Source organism: Chlorocebus sabaeus, chromosome 25, assembly GCF_047675955.1.
Source record: "Chlorocebus sabaeus isolate Y175 chromosome 25, mChlSab1.0.hap1, whole genome shotgun sequence".
NCBI classification, from domain to species: Eukaryota; Metazoa; Chordata; class Mammalia; order Primates; family Cercopithecidae; genus Chlorocebus; species Chlorocebus sabaeus.
In genome coordinates, this window is record NC_132928.1 from 12,120,496 (window position 1) to 12,138,364 (window position 17,869).

Sequence of the window (17,869 nt, forward strand, 5' to 3'; positions counted from 1 at the left end):
CGCAGTCTCGCTTTGTGGTCCAGGCTGGAGTGCAGAGGGCAGTGGTGCGATCTTCGCTCACTGCAAGCTCCGCCTCCCGGGTTCCCGCCATTCTCCTGCCTCAGCCTCCCGAGTAGCTGGGACTACAGGCACCTGCCACCATGCCCGGCTAATTTTTTGTATTTTTAGTAGAGATGGGGTTTCACCGTGTTAGCCAGGATGGTCTCGATCTCCTGACCTCGTGATCCGCCCACCTTGGCCTCCCAAAGTGCTGGGATTACAGGCGTGAGCCACCGCGCCCGGCCAGAAAAACAAGGATTTAATTCAATCCTCCTAATCGTTAAAAAACATACCTGAAAGTGCTTGATACGTATAGTATTGTGCATTTGGGTACTAGAGGAAAAAAAGCTAGATACTGATGTCTGTCTGTTCAGTTTAATATGTTGAGACATATTGACACCAAATAAAGCGGGGAGGGTAATTTGGATCTAGAAAAGGAAGTTCACACGGGGCTGGGTTTCCCAACCCCCATCCTTCTCTCTGCCATTGGAATGCTCCTCCAGTGACACCACAGACCTGCTTTATTTCTGTGCAGCTGATGCCCTGTCCAGGCTGATATTTTTCTAACTGACAGTGAGTGTTCTTGCCAAATGCCAGGGCCCATAGTCACGTCTGTTTGTCTCTCTTCTGCAGCTTGTCCAAGGCTGCTTGGGAACACATTTTATCCAGGGGGCAGCTTTAACTAGGCCTAATTCTCTGAAAAGCCTCTGTTTGTAATTGCATACAATGAAGAGACAAGTTCCTATTGTCTTCTCTTTAATATTATTGCGTTTAACACTGCCTGCTTCAGTCCTTGTCAGTCCTTGTCAAAAGCCAAGTTTTCAGACATGGTGGTTCTCAGTAGAGTTTTTGTTTCTGTTTTTTGTTTTGAGTTTATTGGGTTGTTGTTTTGTTTTGTTTTGTTTCTACATTTTTCCCTCCAGGTAAGATGTCCAGCTTCCTGCCGCCACCCCATTTAAAAGATAGCTTGCAGCAAACGATGGGGATAAGCCAAGTGAAGTTTGTTTAAAAAGCAAAATAAAACAAAATAACTTATTTTTGAGTTCTGCTTTTCTAATATTTAATAGGAAAATTTTCAGAAGTAATACATGGGAAACCATGTTTCAAATCGTAAGTGACAGACCTGTAACAGAAAAGCATCGTTTCTTCATCCTTTCCGCTTCAGGATAGGTTGGTTTTGATTTGTCTCCCTTTTTTTCCTCCCCATGCAAATATCCCAGCTAAAACAAATATACTCATCTAGTTGATTGGTGTTTTTCTGACACACCTTACAAAAGGATCTTAATATTGTTCTTTAATAACTTTGGGTCTGTTCCTAGGACGTTGCATTGTCATTCTCAAAACACCACAGAATAAAGAAACAGAAAATGCCAGCCATCACCTTGAGTAGTATTCCAAATGTTCTCCTTTGCAAAGACTCATTTAGACTGAAGAAACAAGGCTGCTTTTGAGACATTCATTGATTTTAAATTAAAAAATAACTGTTATGATTTACATTAAGAGTGACAACTAAATAACAGAGTAAACCTTACTTAGTGTCATTTGTAGCAACTCCACTGCACCTGTCTGAAAGAAGAGGGGTGTGGGGCAAGCCTAAGTGGGGTAATCTTACTGATCAATAATCCAGATCTCTCAATGCGCTGTAGTAGATAGTCAATTCTTGATAGAATTACTGAAATATACAGCTAGCTGTTTTTGTTATGGCTCAGGTCTTCAGGTTCAGTGCTGCTGAGTTTATTAACTTTATTCTCCTTGAACATTTTTCACCTTTCCTTTATGCAGCTATGTTGGGGGTGGGGGAAGGGAGTTGAATGAAAATGTTATATTTCATTTGCTCTGTGAAGATACCCGAAAGGTTTGGTCCAGCAGGTGGAAAAAAAAAAAAGGTTTAGAAGAGGGAGTTGGTTGTTCCTGAAGTTTGTTTTTCACTGTCTTTGTAAATAGGCCTACCTAATAAATTGTAAGAAGTATGAAAAAATAGTTATAAAGGCAATATTGACTTGAGAGAGTTATTTTCAACAATTAGAATACTCCAATTATATATAACTAGTGCAACAACAAAGTAAGTAGAAACCAATGGTATTAATAGTCACAGTGAGCATCTGATATCAGACACTCAAGTATTTCTTCTGATTATTTCTAAAAATGTGTTTCTTAAGAAATGTGTCCTGGCTAATAACTGTTTTAGCTTAGTTTGAGCTTTAAAAATATCTGAAATCAATAAAACCAGCCTTAGTTCTTTTTAAATTTTTATTGATATTTAATATTTGTACATCCAGGAAGTTTCACTGTGCAGTAACTTGCATCATTCTTTAGTTATTATAACTGAGACGAGGAAGTGTGTGTCTGAACTATGGCAAACCTAATTGGTCTCCTCTCTCTTCAGTCTCAACCCTGTCCAACTCGAGCTCTCTACCGGCACCCATGCACTTGGTCTACTTTCTCTCCTTTTATAAAATCTTTAGTGACTCCACATTGCTGTTCAGTCCAAACACCTTCATGGGGCAAAGGTGGCATGTATGGCCCCATGATCCAGCCCCAGTGCTCTTCTCCATTCATGTTATACAGTCCCTTCTGCAAACACTGCTCTGCAGACATCCTGAACTACTCATAAGTCCCTGAACAGAGCAAACTCTTTATCACTCAGGAATTCATTCAGCAGCAAGTATAGAAAACCTGACCTGCAGTGGCTTAAACTGTAAGAATGTTTATTATGTTTTAACACAGGATGAGAAGTAGCTAGTTCGTGAGTTGGTTTTCACAGCTTGATGACAGAAGACCCACACTGCAGAATTCAGATTCCCACTTTATTCCCTGTTTTCAGAATGGTACCTTCCCCTCCTCTTCAGCTATTTCTGATATCCGAGTCTATCTGGTATATGCTCTGCAGAAGGTAAACTTTACTGCAGTCTTTTGCTAAGGGGAGATTTCAATAGGGATAAGATATGTGAAAGGATACTTTTTTACAAAAAGGTAATATTGTGACTGTCATATGGATATTAAGTGGGTATGTGTTAAAGATTTTATTTAACTCATTAGCTAGTGAGGGAACTGGGCAGATGTTATAACCAGTTGAAAGGAGAAGTCAAAGAAGCTCAAGTGTACATAGAGTAACGGACTATTGAAATGATTGTTTAAATGGACCCAAAACTAGCTTTTCCACAGAGAGCAGGGTTGTCGTTCCATAGAACAGAATTTATTTCTGTTTCTATAGTTAAGAAGTATTTCCCGTTGCTTTCAGTTAGCTACAAGGTAGAGTTGTAAAATAGCTTGCATAGAATTAGCATTCAGTGACTGAAACGGTATACTCCTGAAAGCATAGTTTTTCCGTGGAAGCCCAAATTTTATCCTACCAAGGAAAAAATGTGTATTTGATGAGGCGTATTTAGGATTGCTGTAAGGACTAAATAATATAGCCTTTACTAATTGTTAATAAAGTTGGTTATGCCTGCTGCCACTACCACTGTACCTAATTATTTCATATACACCGATTTATGTTTTATTTCTCCACTCAGACTTTAAATTCTTCCAATAATAAGAATTGAAAGTTTCATTTCCTTTGTATCTTCCATCTTCTCTTTTCCCCTCTCCCTATTTTCACCACCACTGGAGTCTTATGCTAAGTCCATAATAGATACTGATAAATGTTTGCTGAATAAGTAAAGGAATAACTTTAAATTTGTACAAAAAGAATATGTCTTCCCTGTGACATCATTCTACTTTTTTAAAATGTATATATAATCTTAAAAAGGAGACACAGGCCGGGCGCGGTGGCTCAAGCCTGTAATCCCAGCACTTTGGGAGGCCGAGACGGGCGGATCACGAGGTCAGGAGATCGAGACCATCCTGGCTAACACGGTGAAACCCCGTCTCTACTAAAAAATACAAAAAAACTAGCCGGGCGAGGTGGCGGGCGCCTGTAGTCCCAGCTACTCGGGAGGCTGAGGCAGGAGAATGGCGTAAACCCGGGAGGCGGAGCTTGCAGTGAGCTGAGATCCGGCCACTGCACTCCAGCCTGGGCGACAGAGCAAGACTCCGTCTCAAAAAAAAAAAAAAAAAAAAAAAAAAGGAGACACAGTCATAACTATTCATTTTTCTTGGCATCATGGGCCAAGATCATACCTCAAAATCCAATAAAAATGTTATAGTCATTCATGTCAGTGAACATTTGGAGAGCAAAGCAGAGCTAATTTAGTCATTAACAGAATGAATTTTTGAAAAGTTTTTTGAAATATTTTAATAATTGTAATTATTTTGTAACAGAAACAGTATGCACTCAATAAAAAGGTAAAAGACAATCGACAAATGCTCATTTCCTGTTAAGATACATTGATAAGATTTTGTGGTATATTTTTTTGGCTGCCTGTGGCCCTTGGATTACTCAGATCATTAATTATGACTGTACTTTGTGCTTTATAGATAAAATCTATATTTGAAATAACTGGACTCTCCAGCACTAATTCTTCATTATATTTAAACATCTGAGTATATGTGTTTAAATATATATCTTGAGTTTTGAATTTTACCTGAATTAATTTTAGTTAATTTTTCCTTTTTTTTCCCCCCAATAATCTGTTTATTTTCAAATTAGTTTCTTTAAAACCTCAAGATACTGTCAGATATCTCTCTGTCTTACTAAAAGAACATGTGCTGTCATAAACATGCTTCATTTATTTCTGCTTCATGTTCCCCAGGCCCTATCCCAAGCCTGCATCAAGGATTATGACACAGGAAATAAACACAGAATCTTTCTATAGCTTGAAAAGTTTGAAGACTTTAAATCCTTCCTTTTTTGTATTCGTCTTGATTTCTAATTGGCCCATTTCTTATTTTTTTTATATAACTTTTCAATTTAGGAGACCAAGATTAGACAGAAGACTAATTGTATAATAGCTTGTTCCAAAAATAGCAGAAGATCCACTTCTCAGTTTTTATGTATCATGTTTTTAGAAATATAATCCAGTATCATGTTAGATGGTTAAATAGCAGTAGACCAGCATTAATGCATTCAAATTATGTTTTCTCACTCAGCTAATAAATAATTAACTGAAGAATTCTAATCATATGAATTATAAGGGAAGCATCACTGTTTCCTTCTATTTAAAATGTTTTAAGAGAATTCACTGCTGCATAATATCCTAAAAGAAATTGATCATACTTTTCCTGTAATAGATGTTGTTCTGACAGTAAAGCATTAGTAACCAATTGATAACCTTGCAACAATATTGTGATCTCTTTAGATAATTAATCTTAGCCATTTTCCTGTCAGAAGCAACAGTGCTTGATTTTATGTTGAGCCAGAAAGATTGCCAGTTTTGAAAATTAAAAAGCATTCCTTTTATATTATTCATTCCGGTAACAATTTATGATGGCGCATTTAGCTGCTGAACGCTTGTCAACAAACGTAATTATGTTTCGATATAAACAAGATTGGTGATTTTACTATGCAGCTCCATCTTTGTTGAGAATGTTTTGATTTAGGTTCAGATGATACAAGCTGTGTATTTATGTGTCATTTTTTTCTTCTTTGTTAATAGTTTTTTCTGATAATTACTCGTAGGCAAACAAGCATGCATTTAGGATCCTTATGCACGGGAGACATCAAACGGAGAAGAAAAGCTGCACCTTTGCCTGGACCTACTACCGCAGGTAAAACAAAAGCAGGGTTAGAGTGGAACACAAATGTAGAGTTCATAAATCATGAAGAATAAAATGTAGACAGTTCTTAATCACTTGCAATGAAGAAGAAGCAGCAGCACAGTTGCAAGAAGCTATTAAAACAAATCATTTGCATGTGGTATCAGGATGTATTGCATGTTCCATTTGTAGATTTTCCAGGTAACCAGTCATTAATGTATATGTTACATCCCTGCCCAAATGCAAGATTTCGTGCAAGATATTAAAAGGATACAAAAACTTCAAAGGCTATATCTTTGGCCTCTATAAATTTACAGTCTTGTTGGAAAATAAGGCATAAATAGATGAAATGACAAATAACCCCAGAAGAGATTAATAATAATAAATTCAAAAAGTATAGCCGCAGCCCCAAAACACCAAAACACAAGACCCCATGTGGTAGGAGATGGAACCCTGACTGAACGAATGTGACAGTCTGGTTTCTAGTCCCAGCTCTGTAGCAGTCTTAGATTCCTCATTCTTTCTTTAGACAACATTAGCGTTAGACTGAGAAAGCTCTCATTTCTACCTCAAAAATCATGTCATTCTAGTAATATGCCATTCTAATAATGAGTGTGGTCTTGAGAAAACTACAAGTGCCGGTCAGAGGGAAGTCACTGTAGGTCGGAGAGGACAGGAAGCCTTACTTACTGAAAGGGCAAAGACTCGCCTTGTAGTGAAGGTTGTGAATAAAATAGTATGTATTGAAAATCTCATGCAAGAGCAGTGGTAAGGGAGGCACAGATAAAGTCAGTCATAGGAGGAAGCCAAGTAGGCATTAAAATGTGGACACCCACATATAAATAAACAACAGTTAACCATGATGGATTTGTGGTACAGCAAGCTCTATGAGAAAACGTTTTTCAGTGTAGAAACAGCAAATAATATCCTTGGCCCTATTGCCTGGGATCTGTAACCACACAGATTTGTAAATTTTCTCTTAGTTTCATTTGGGCAGCCTTTATAGGAAAAATGATTTTAATTATAGACTATGAAAATAAGATTCATATCAACAGGAGAGTAAACAGTGAAAAGAAAAATATGTATAAGTATATGTATGGTTTTGGCGGGGTGGGGTTTCATGGTGAGTTTAAGAGGAAAAAAGATATGAAGCTTACAGTCTCTTTTTTTTTTTTTTTTTTTTTGTTTGTTTTTTTTTTTGAGATGGAGTTTCACTCTTGTTGCCCAGGCTGGGATGCAGTAGTAAGATCTCGGCTCACTGCAACCTCCGCCTCTCAGGTTCAAGCGATTCTCCTGCCTCAGCCTCCCAAGTGGCTGGGATTACGTGCACCCACCACCACGCCCAGCTAATTTTTGTATTTTTGGTGGAGATGGGGTTTCACCATGTTGGCCAGGCTGGTCTCAAACTCCTAACCTCAGATGATCTGCCTGCCTCGGCCTCCCAAAGTGCTGGGATTACAGGCGTGAGCCACTGCGTCCAGCCACGTTCTCTACTTAGGGAACCTGTTCCATAGTTAAGCACTAGAAAATTGAAGAATAACTTAAAATTGGAGCACTTCTAATGCAGTTGTTCCGTATAAGGGACTGCATTATAAAATTATGCATTTAGTTGCATACCTGACCATCTTCTGGCAGTACTGAATTTTCAAGATTAGGAAACACCTGTGTGTAGAGTGCATTTGTATTTGTGTAGAATCATATTTGCCACTTATTGGGTACCCACTGTGTACCAGAAACTTTATTATTTTATCTTTATAACAACTGTATGAGGGAGATGGTGTTATCATCACCTTACAGATCGTAAAATTAAGATGCAAAGAAGTGTTAGGTTAGCTACCTAAGATGACAGAATTATTGAATGCAAGGGAAAGTTTCAAGCCTAGGTCTGCATAACTCCTAAATCCATGTTCTTTCCATAAAAATGTACTTACAGCCTCTTCGTTAGCGCATATATATATATTCTTTATATACATATTATCTATATGTAAAGATTGTCCTATTGCATATGCTGACTTAAGGCATATAGTATGCCTTAAGTTTTATAGATTTATCTAACTCTTACTATGTAGAAATGCAGAATATTCATGAAATACTTCTAATATATCTCTTCATACATGAACATGTAGCCGCATTTTGGATGAAACACATGTCATTAGTCTTGCAATTCAGATCTTTCATAAGGCAGGTATAGGATTCTTTAACATCCCCATTCCAGTTGAATGGTCCCTGAATTTTCTTATCTTTCAGTGATTCAAGCATTACCGGCAGAAACAGTACAAGAACAATCTTAGGAATGCTACTAAAGCACCTTAGTGGCAGCAATAAGGAAAAGAAAATACTGAGGTCACGTCCTAACACTCTGAACATATGTGAAATGAGAAGGAAAATGCATAATGGTTGAGGAGAGGATAATATAATTATCTCTGCAAGGTGATTTTGACATTACAACTCAGTAACATCAGAGGAAATCATTTATATGGCGTATGGGTACAAACATTGAACTTTAGCCTAAAACAGTTTTTTTTATAAGCTTACACCAGCATATTCCAGATTTTATATTTCAGAATTGTTGTGATTCTCTTAATAGTCAGGATTTTGGTATTACTACATTTTAACTTAGAAAATAAAATTCTTAGAAAATTTTAATTACTCAAAAAGTAGTGGAGCAGGAGAATTGCATCACTCATCTTCAACCCATTTTTAAAATCTGTGCATAACTGTTTCTCTCAAAGAGGAAGAGATTAAGTTTAAAGTCCTCAGTTTTAAATAGAATATCTTTTAATGCTAATGAATCAACTCTACAGTGTAGATTATTATCCAAATTCAAGTAAGAAATGTTTTTGCATAAATACACTTTGATAATGAGGGTGTAAATCCTAGATCATCTTGTCTCTGAAAATTACAGTTTTCAAATTCTGAAAAAGAGTCAGTCACATAATAAAGAGTCAGTCATATTTGTAAACTTCTGAATTTTAGCTAAGGGCAATATTCTTGCCCTTTTATAGGCCCTTGCAGAACTCCTGAAAAACACATTGAATTGAGATATATTTTCAGTGTCTTTTGCCTTTAGTCAGCATTAACTCTAAACAGGAAAAATGCAGACGATAACTCTCTTTTATTTGAAATAGGGAGTAAGAGTTAAAAGACCAACAGCTTGCATATTGTTTGATAATCCCCTCTGATTTATATGTGAAATATTATGCAATCAAACAGCAAGTTTAGAAAGGATTTACCAAGAAGTTGTCAGAAAACTATAATTAGACCCTTTAAATCCAAAACCGGGTTTGTATAACAATTTATGACTAAAGACAAATTGTATTCATGATAAATAACACTTTTAATAATAAAAGATTTAAAGCCCCCTATGAAATTAATAACCCAGAATTGATTACGTTTACCTGCTAGTGTATTGAAAATTTTTCTCACCTTCTTTTAGCAATAGCTTTGAAGCAGAATTTCAGTCGCTTTAGAAAGCTCTAGACTAACCAGCAGTGTTATCATTTGAACATTTATTAATTGTGACAGGAACACCAAATTTATTTCAGTGCTTTAGCTTATTTACTGCTCTTTCACCTTTGTATTTTGTATTGACAAAGTAAAATGAATATTGATAAGGTTAGATATTGATTTTTTTAATGTATAGCTTGTTCTCTGCCTCATTCAAAGTCACATACTGAAAAATAGTGGATGTCTCAGTAGCAAAGGATGTAGATTTACTATTATAAAATTGAGAACTATCGAAGCAAGAAGGTTTGCCAGCAGAATGCATTTTATAGTTTGAAAAATGTCATCTGTAAAGGTGAAGAAAAGCAGTGAACAAAATAAGAAGAATATTATTAACACTTTTTAAAAAGGCAGTTAGCAATGTTGGTTGTGGTCCGTGTTTTTGGTAGAAGGCATAGCTTATTGAGGATTTAATAGTAAAAAGATTTAAGTTCATTTATTGAGATATTGTGGCTACTATATTTTTTTAAAAATTTGTCCACTATACAGTATGAAATTCAATGTTATCCACAATTAATATTGCCTGTTACTATTTTGCTTTCTATTGAAATAATACCATAGTGAAATATTTATTATAAGGAGTCAGCCTTTTTTCTATACATTTTAAGTATAGAAACGAAATGCCTTTTGAAGTTTAATGTCTTGATATACATATTGCTCTAGGGTAGTTTTTTTTTTTTCATGAACATGTGAGTTCTTGGCAAGAGGTTACATTACAGCTTTTTGTGACTTTTCAACTTTTTTCTCCACGTCCTACTGATATTTCAATAGGAAAATAATTTTCATGAATATTTAAGGCAATGAAGGCAGGTTGTAAATAACAATAATGGGTGAAGACTTTTTAAAGGCTCATTTGCAATTAAAAGTCATGCCCAACATAATCAGAAATGTGTGGTGTAACCAAGCTCCTTTTCAAGGTACTAGATTGTAGTTGTCCAAATTTATCTTATCAATAATTATATTTTTATTTCCTGCTATCTCTGGGTCCATATAGCTGCTGTAGATTATTGTAGCTCTTTCAGGATTTTAAAACAGGCAGACTTTTCCAAGGGGATCATTATTAATTTTGAAATCAGGCTCTATCTGAATGAATAATAAAGCCTGGGATATATGCAATCCTTCACCTCTTGACACATACACCACCAGCCCACTCTTCAGTTATGTATTTTAGTAGAATCTTAATAAACAGTTTTCCATTATCATTCAGTACAGGATGGACAGAGTAAGCACACATGTTAGATAGAAAAGATAGAAAAGAATTGCTGTTTCCTGATAAAAGACTAAGTAATGAGAAAACACTTAAACTACCAAACACTTGAAAACACTGAATAAAATTTGAAGCCATCTTTTTACAAAGATAGCTGAGACTACAGGAAAGAAAGAGAAATGTTTAAGACCAAAATGGTCCTGAGCAGCCCCCACACCCACTCATACTACTGGCAAGCTTGAAAACCTAAGGCATGTTCGTCAGTTCCCTCGTGGACGGGACGTCAAGCCTGGGATCTGAGCGTTAAGTCTCCTTATCAAGTCAGAACCTCTAAAAGCTCCATCCTCAGAAATGGGCAGACTGGAAACAAAACTCATCCACAGGCACAGTGGAAGATAAAGAATCTTATTTCTCCCTGGGCTCCAAATAGAAAACTCTCTGAAGATTTGTGACCAAGAGGCTGCCCTCACATGAGTTTCTGGTTTTAAATTACACTAAGCCAAAAATTAACATAAAAACTGGTTTCAGAAGCACATTCAAAGCCACTCTAGAGGTGTAGGCCTTCACCCCAGGCCTCAAAGAAGCACCACAAATAAAAACCTGCCAATGACGATCTCATAAACCAAAACTAAAAAGTTAATTATAAAAACAAATTCAGAAAGGAGAGGAAATAATTGTAGACAAAGAAAAGACAGATATGGTAAAGAATCGAGTAGAAATTTGAGATTATTTTATTATGAAAATATCTTAAAAACTACACAAATCACTGAATGAGTTATATGACAGATCAGATATAACTGAAAAGACACTGAATTTTAGGAGAGATCTGAAGCGTGGTATCTATGCTACATAAAAGCAGCACAGAGAGATAAAATGATTGAAAATATAAAAGAGGCTGAAGGACTTAAGGACAATGAAGTTCAACCTGTGTCTAATAGAACTTACAGAAGGAAGAGTAGAGAGAGTAAGATGGTGCAATATTTAGGAAAATAAGAATTTTTAGAACGGAAGGAAAACATGAATTTTCATAACAAGTACGAGTCTATATCAAGAAATATTAAATATAAATAAAGTTACATTGTAATAAAACTTCAAAACACCAAAGGCAAAGAAAATGACTTAAGAGCAGCCAACGAGAAAAAATATAACCTACGTAAGAATGCAATTGTACTGGTAGCAAACTTAAAAATAGCAGTACAATTGTGAACGTAAGAGATAATATTTCTAAAGTGCTAAGACAAAATAACCAAATCAACCTGAGTTACATATCCAGCTAAATTATTACCCAAGAGTGAGGATGAAATAAAGTCATTTCGGATAAAGACTGACCACTACTAAATTTGATACTTCTTGTAGAAGAAAACAGAATCCATTAAAAAAGAATGAAATTCAGGAAGTAATGGTGAGCAAAGAAATTGTTGAGCATGTACTAAAAGCTAAATTAATATTAACTGTATAAAAGTAATAATGATGGAGACAGTGACCATGTAGATGATTAATTTGGATGTACAAAAGTAAGATGGAACTAAAACTCTGGACAATAGTATGTAAAATGTGAGGGAATAAGCGAGATATGCATGTTGACTTTTAAAGGTCATCACTTAAAAGGATAGAAATATTGTATATAGTCTTCCCGATAGTATAAGCAAGCAATAAATTCCAGAAAGGAGGACATAAAAATTCATAGAAAAAGCAAAGTTAATAACATTAAATAATATAGTAAAAATAAATCTAGGTATATTAGTAATCATGATAAATGTAAATGGAGAAACTACATCGGTTAAATTTAGGGATTATAATGGATAAAAGAAGAAACTCACTATATGCTTTTTACCATAAATACAACTAAATATAAGGTTTAATTTAAGTATTAGCCAAAGAAAGCTAGAGTAACTGAATTTATAACAAGCAAAATGAATCTTGAGGTATTTCAGGAGTTAGAATACTCTCTTTAGTCAGATTTGCTATGCTTCTTTAGATTTGTACTTCTACCAGGAGTTAGAAATCTGTGAATAGAATAAAACATTAATTATTTAGGGAAATATGGCAAAAGAAATGATGTAGTAGAAAATGTTTTTTGTTTTTGTTTTTATTTTGTTTTGTTTTTTGATACGGAGTCTCACTCTGTCACCCAGGCTGGAGTGCAGTGGCACTGTCTCAGCTCACTGCAAGCTCCACCCCCCGAGTTCACACCATTCTCCTGCCTCATCCTCCCTAGTAGCTGGGACTGCAGGCGCCCGTCACCACGCCCGGCTAATTTTTTGTACTTTTAGTACAGGATGGTCTCAATCTCCTGACCTCGTGATCCACCCACCTCGGCCTCCCAAAGTGCTGGGATTACAGGTGTGAGCCACTATGCCCGGCCGTTTTTCTTTTATTATACTTTAAGTTCTGCCATACCTGTGCACGACGTGCAGGCTTGTTACATAGGTATACATATACCATGGTGGTTTGCTGCACCCATCAACCTGTCAGCTACATTAGGTATTTCTCCTAATGCTATTCCTTCCCTAGTCCCCTACCCCACAAGAGGCCCCACTATGTGATGGTCCCTTCCCTGTGCCCATATGTTCTCATTGTTCAACTCCCACTTATGAGTGAGAACATGTGGTGTTTGGTTTTCTGTTCCTGTGTTAGTTTGCTGAGAATGATGGTTTCCAGCTTCATCCAAGTCCCTGCAAAGGACATGAACTCATCCTTTTTTATGGCTGCATAGTATTCCATGGTGTATATGTGCCACATTTTCTTTATCCAGTCTATCATTGATGGGCATTTAGGTTGGTTCCAAGTCTTTGCTATTGTGAACAGTGCTGTAATAAACATACATGTTCATGTATCTTTATAGTAGAATGATTTATAATCCTTTGGATATATACCCAGTAATGGGATTGCTGGGTCAAATAGTATTTCTGGTTCTAGATCCTTGAAGAATCGCCACACTGTACTGTCTTCCACAATGGCTGAACTAATTTGCACTCCCACCAACAATGTAAAAGCGTTCCTATTTCTCCACATCCTCTCCAGCATCTGTTGTTTCCTGACTTTTTAATGATCAACATTCTAACTGGCATGATATGGTGTCTCATTGTGGTTTTGATTTGCATTTCTCTAATGACCAGTGATGATGAGCTTTTTTTCATATTTGTTGGCCACATAAATGTCTTGAGAAGTGTCCCTTCATCTCCTTTGCCCGCTTTTTGATGGGGTTGTTTGACCTTTTCTTGGAAATTTGTTTAAGTTCTTTGTAGATGCTGGATATTAGCCCTTTGTCAGATGGATAGATTGCAAACATTTTCTCCCATTCTGTAGGTTGCCTGTTCACTCTGATGATAGTTTCTTTTCTGTGCAGAAGCTCTTTAGTTTAATTAGATCCCATTTGTCAATTTTGGCTTTTGTTGCCATTGCTTTTGGTGTTGTAGTCATGAAGTTTTTGCCCATGCCTATGTCTTAAATGGTATTGCCTAGGTTTTCTTCTAAGGTATAGCTTTAGGTGTTATGTTTAAGTCTTAATCCATCTTGAGTTAATTTTTGTGTAAGATGTAAGGAAGGGGTCCAGTTTCAGTTTTCTGCATATGGCTAGCCTGTTTTCCCAACACCATTTATTAAATAGGGAATCCTTTCCCCATTTCTTGTTTTTGTCAGGTTTGTCAAAGATCAGATGATTGTAGATGTGTGGCATTATTTCTGAGACCTCTGTTCTGCTCCATTGGTCTATATATCTGTATTGGTACCAGTACCATGCTGTTTTGGTTACTGGAGCCTTGTAGTCTGGTTTGAAGTCAGGTAGCATGATGCCTCCAGCTTTCTTCTTTTTGCTTAGGATTGTCTTGGATATCTGGGCTTTCTTTTGGTTCTGCATGAACTTTAAAGTAATTTTTTCCAATTTTGTGAAGAAAGTCAATGTTAGCTTGATGGGGATAGCATTGAATCTGTAAATTACTTTGGGCAGTGTGGCCATTTTCACAATATTGATTCTTCCTATCCCTGAGCATGGAATGTTTTTCCGTTTGTTTGTGTCCTCTCTTATATCCTTGAGCAGTGGTTTGTAGCTCTCCTTGAAGAGGTCCTTCACATCCCCTGTAAGCTGTATTCCTCAGTATTTTATTCTCCTTGTAGCAATTGTGAATGGCAATTCATTCATGATTTGGCTCTCTGTTTGTCTATTATTGATGTATAGGAATTCTTGTGATTTTTGAACATTGATTTTGTATCCTGAGACTTTGCTGAAGTTTCTTATCAGCTTAAGGAGATTTGGGGCTGAGACAATGGGGTTTTCTAAATATACAATCATGTCTTCTGCAAACAGAGACAATTTGACTTCCTCTCTTCCTATTTGAATACCCTTATTTCTTTCTCTTGCCTGATTGCCCTGGCCAGAACATCCAGTACTATGTTGAACAGGAGTGGTGAGAGAGGGCATCCTTGTCTTGTGCCAGTTTTCAAAGGGAATGCTTCCAGCTTTTGCTCATTCAATATGATATTGGCTGTGGGTTTGTCATAAATAGCTCTTATTATTTTAAGATACATTTCATCAATACCTAGTTTATTGACAGTTTTTAGCATGTAGGGGTGTTGAATTTTATCAAAGGCCTTTTCTGTGTCTATTGAAATAATCACGTGGTTTTTGTCAGTGGTTCTGTTTATGTGATGGATTACGTTTATTGATTTGAGTATGTTGAACCAGGCTTGCATTCCAGGGATGAATCCCTTGCATTCCAGGGATTATCCAACGTTGATCATGTTGGATGAACTTTTTGATGTGCTGCTGGATTCAGTTTGCTAGTATTTTATTGAGGATTTTCACATCGATGTTCATCAGGGATATTAGCCTGAACATTTTTGTTGTTGTTGTGTCTCTGCCAAGTTTTGGTATCAGGATGATGCTGGCCTCATAAAATGAGTCCAGGAGGAGTCCCTCTTTTTCTGTTGTTTAGAATAGTTTCAGAAGGAATGGTACCAGCTCCTCTTTGTACCTCTGATAGAATTTGACTGTGAATCCATCTGGTCCTGGGCTTTTTTTGGTTGGTAGGCTATTAATTGCTGCCTCAGTGTCAGAACTGTTATTGGTCTATTCAGGGATTCTACTTCCTGCTTTAGTCTTGGGAAGGTGTATGTGTCCAGGAATTTATCATTTCTTCTAGATTTTCTAGTTTATTTACATAGAGGTGTTTATACTATTCTCTGATGGTATTTTGTATATCTGTGGGATCAGTGGTGATATCCCCTTTATCATTTTTTATTGTGTCTATTTGATTCTTTTCTCTTTTCTTCTTCATTAGTCTGACTAGCAGTCTATCTATTTTGTTAATCTTTTCAAACAACCAGCTAGCTCCTGGATTCACTGATTTTTTTGAAGGGTTTTTTTCGTATTTCTCTCTCCTTCAGTTCTGCTCTAATCTTAATTATTTCTTGTCTTCTGCTAGCTTTTGCATTTGTTTGCCCTTGCTTCTCTAGTTCTTTTAATTGTGATGTTAGGGTGTCAATTTTAGATCTTTCCCACTTTCTCTTTTGTGCATTTAGTGCTATCAATTTCCCTCTAAACAGCTTTAGCTATGTCCCAGAGATTCAGGTACATTGTGTCTTTGTTCTCATTGTTTCAAATAACTTATTTATTTCTGCCTTAATTTCCTTATTTACCCAGTAGTCATTCAGGAACAGGTTGTTCAGTTTCCATGGAGTTGTGTGGTTTTGAGTGAGTCTCTTAATCCTGAGTTCTAATTTGATTGCACTTTGGTCTGAGAGACTGTTTGTTATAATTTCCATTCTTTTGCGTTTGCTGAGGAGTGTTGTACTTTCAATTATGTGGTCAATTTTAGAATAAGTGCGATTTGGTGCTGAGAGAATGTATATTCTGTTGATTTGCAGTGGAGAGTTCTGTAGATGTCTATTAGGTCTGCTTGGACCAGAGCTGAGTTCAAGTCCTGAATATCCTTGTTAATTTTCTGTCTCATTGCTCTAATATTGACAGCGGGGTTTTAAAGTCTCCCACTATTGTTGTGTGGAAGTCTAAGTCTCTTTGTAGGTCTCTAAGAACTTGTTTTATGAATCTGGCAGTGAGAAGACAGGTGTTGGCCTGTCTTACTAGGTTGGAGAAGTTCTCCTGGATAATATCCTGAAGAGTATTTTCCAACTTGGTTCCATTCACCCCATCACTTTCAGATACACCTATCAACCGTAGGTTTGGTCTTTCCACATAATCCCGTATTTCTTGGAGGCTTTGTTCATTCCTTTTCATTATTTTTTCTCTAATCTTGTCTTCATGCTTTATTTCATTTAGTAGATCTTCAATCTCTGATATCCTTTCTTCCACTTGATCAATTTAGCTATTGATCCTTGTGTATGCTTCACGAAGTTCTCATGCTGTGTTTTTCAGCTCGATCAGGCTATTTATGTTCTTCTCTAAACTGGTTATTCTAGTTACCTTTTTTCAAGTTGGTTAGCTTTCTTGCCCTGGGTTAGAACATGCTCCTTTAGCTCGGAGGAGTTTGTTCTTACCCACCTTCTCAAGCCTACTTCTGTCAATTCCTCAAACTCATTCTCCATCCAGTTTTGTTCCCTTGCTGGCAAGGAGTTGTGATCCTTTGGAGGAGAAGAGGCATTCTGGTTTTTGGAATTTTCTGCCTTTTTGTGCTGGTTTTTCTTCATCTTCGTGGATTTATCTACCTTTGGTCTTTGATGTTGGTGACTTTTGGATGGGGTTTCTGCATGGACATCCTTTTGTTGATGTTGATGCTATTCCTTTCTGTTTGTTAGTTTTTCTTCTGACAGTCAGGCCCCTCTGCTACAGGTCTGCTGGAGTTCACTAGAGGTCCACTCCGGACCCTGTTTGCCTGGGTATCACTAGCAGAGGCTACAGAACAGCAAAGATTGCTGCCTGTTCCTTCCTCTGGAAGCTTCATCCCAGAGGAGCACCCTCCAGATGCCAGCTGGAGCTCTCCTGTATGAGGTATCTGTTGACCCCTGCTGGGAGTTTTCTCCCAGTCAGGAAGCACGGAGGTCAGGGAGCCACTTGAGGAGGCATTCTTTCCATTAGCAGAGCTCAAGTGCTGTGCTGGGAGATCTGCTACTCTCTTCAGAGCCAGCAGGCAGGAACATTTAAGTCTGCTGAAGCTGTGCCCACAGCCACCCCTTCCCGCAGGTGCTCTGTCCCAGGTTGATGGGGGTTTTATCTATAAGCCCCTTACTGGGGCTGTTGCATTTCTTTCAGAGATGCCCTGCCCAGAGAGGAGGAATCTAGAGAGGCAGTCTGGCTACAGCAGCTTTACTGAGCTGCGGTGGGCTCCACTCAGTTCCAACTCCCAGCAGCTTTGTTTACACTGTGAGGGGAAAACCATCTACTCAAGCCTCAGTAATGGCGGACACCCCTTGCCCCACCAAGCTTGAGCATCCCAGGTCAACTTCACACTGCTGTGCTAGCAGTGAGAATTTCAAGCCCGTGAATCTTAACTTGTTGAGCTCCGTGTGGGTGGGATGTGCTGAGCA

At 37.3% G+C, this 17,869-nt stretch overlaps 1 protein-coding gene across 2 annotated transcripts in view; it reads left to right on the forward strand.

Moving 5' to 3' along the window:
- Positions 1-17,869, forward strand: part of GPATCH2 (G-patch domain containing 2) — a 203,924-nt gene that overhangs the window by 175,366 nt on the left and 10,689 nt on the right. For both annotated transcript variants that reach the window (XR_012091188.1, XM_007988422.3), the window contains one exon: positions 5,600-5,688. Coding sequence is in view for 1 of the 2 variants with exons in the window: in XM_007988422.3 (XP_007986613.3) it covers positions 5,600-5,688 (89 nt within the window). In the remaining variant the exon portion in view is untranslated. The remainder of the gene's footprint in view (positions 1-5,599; positions 5,689-17,869) is intronic.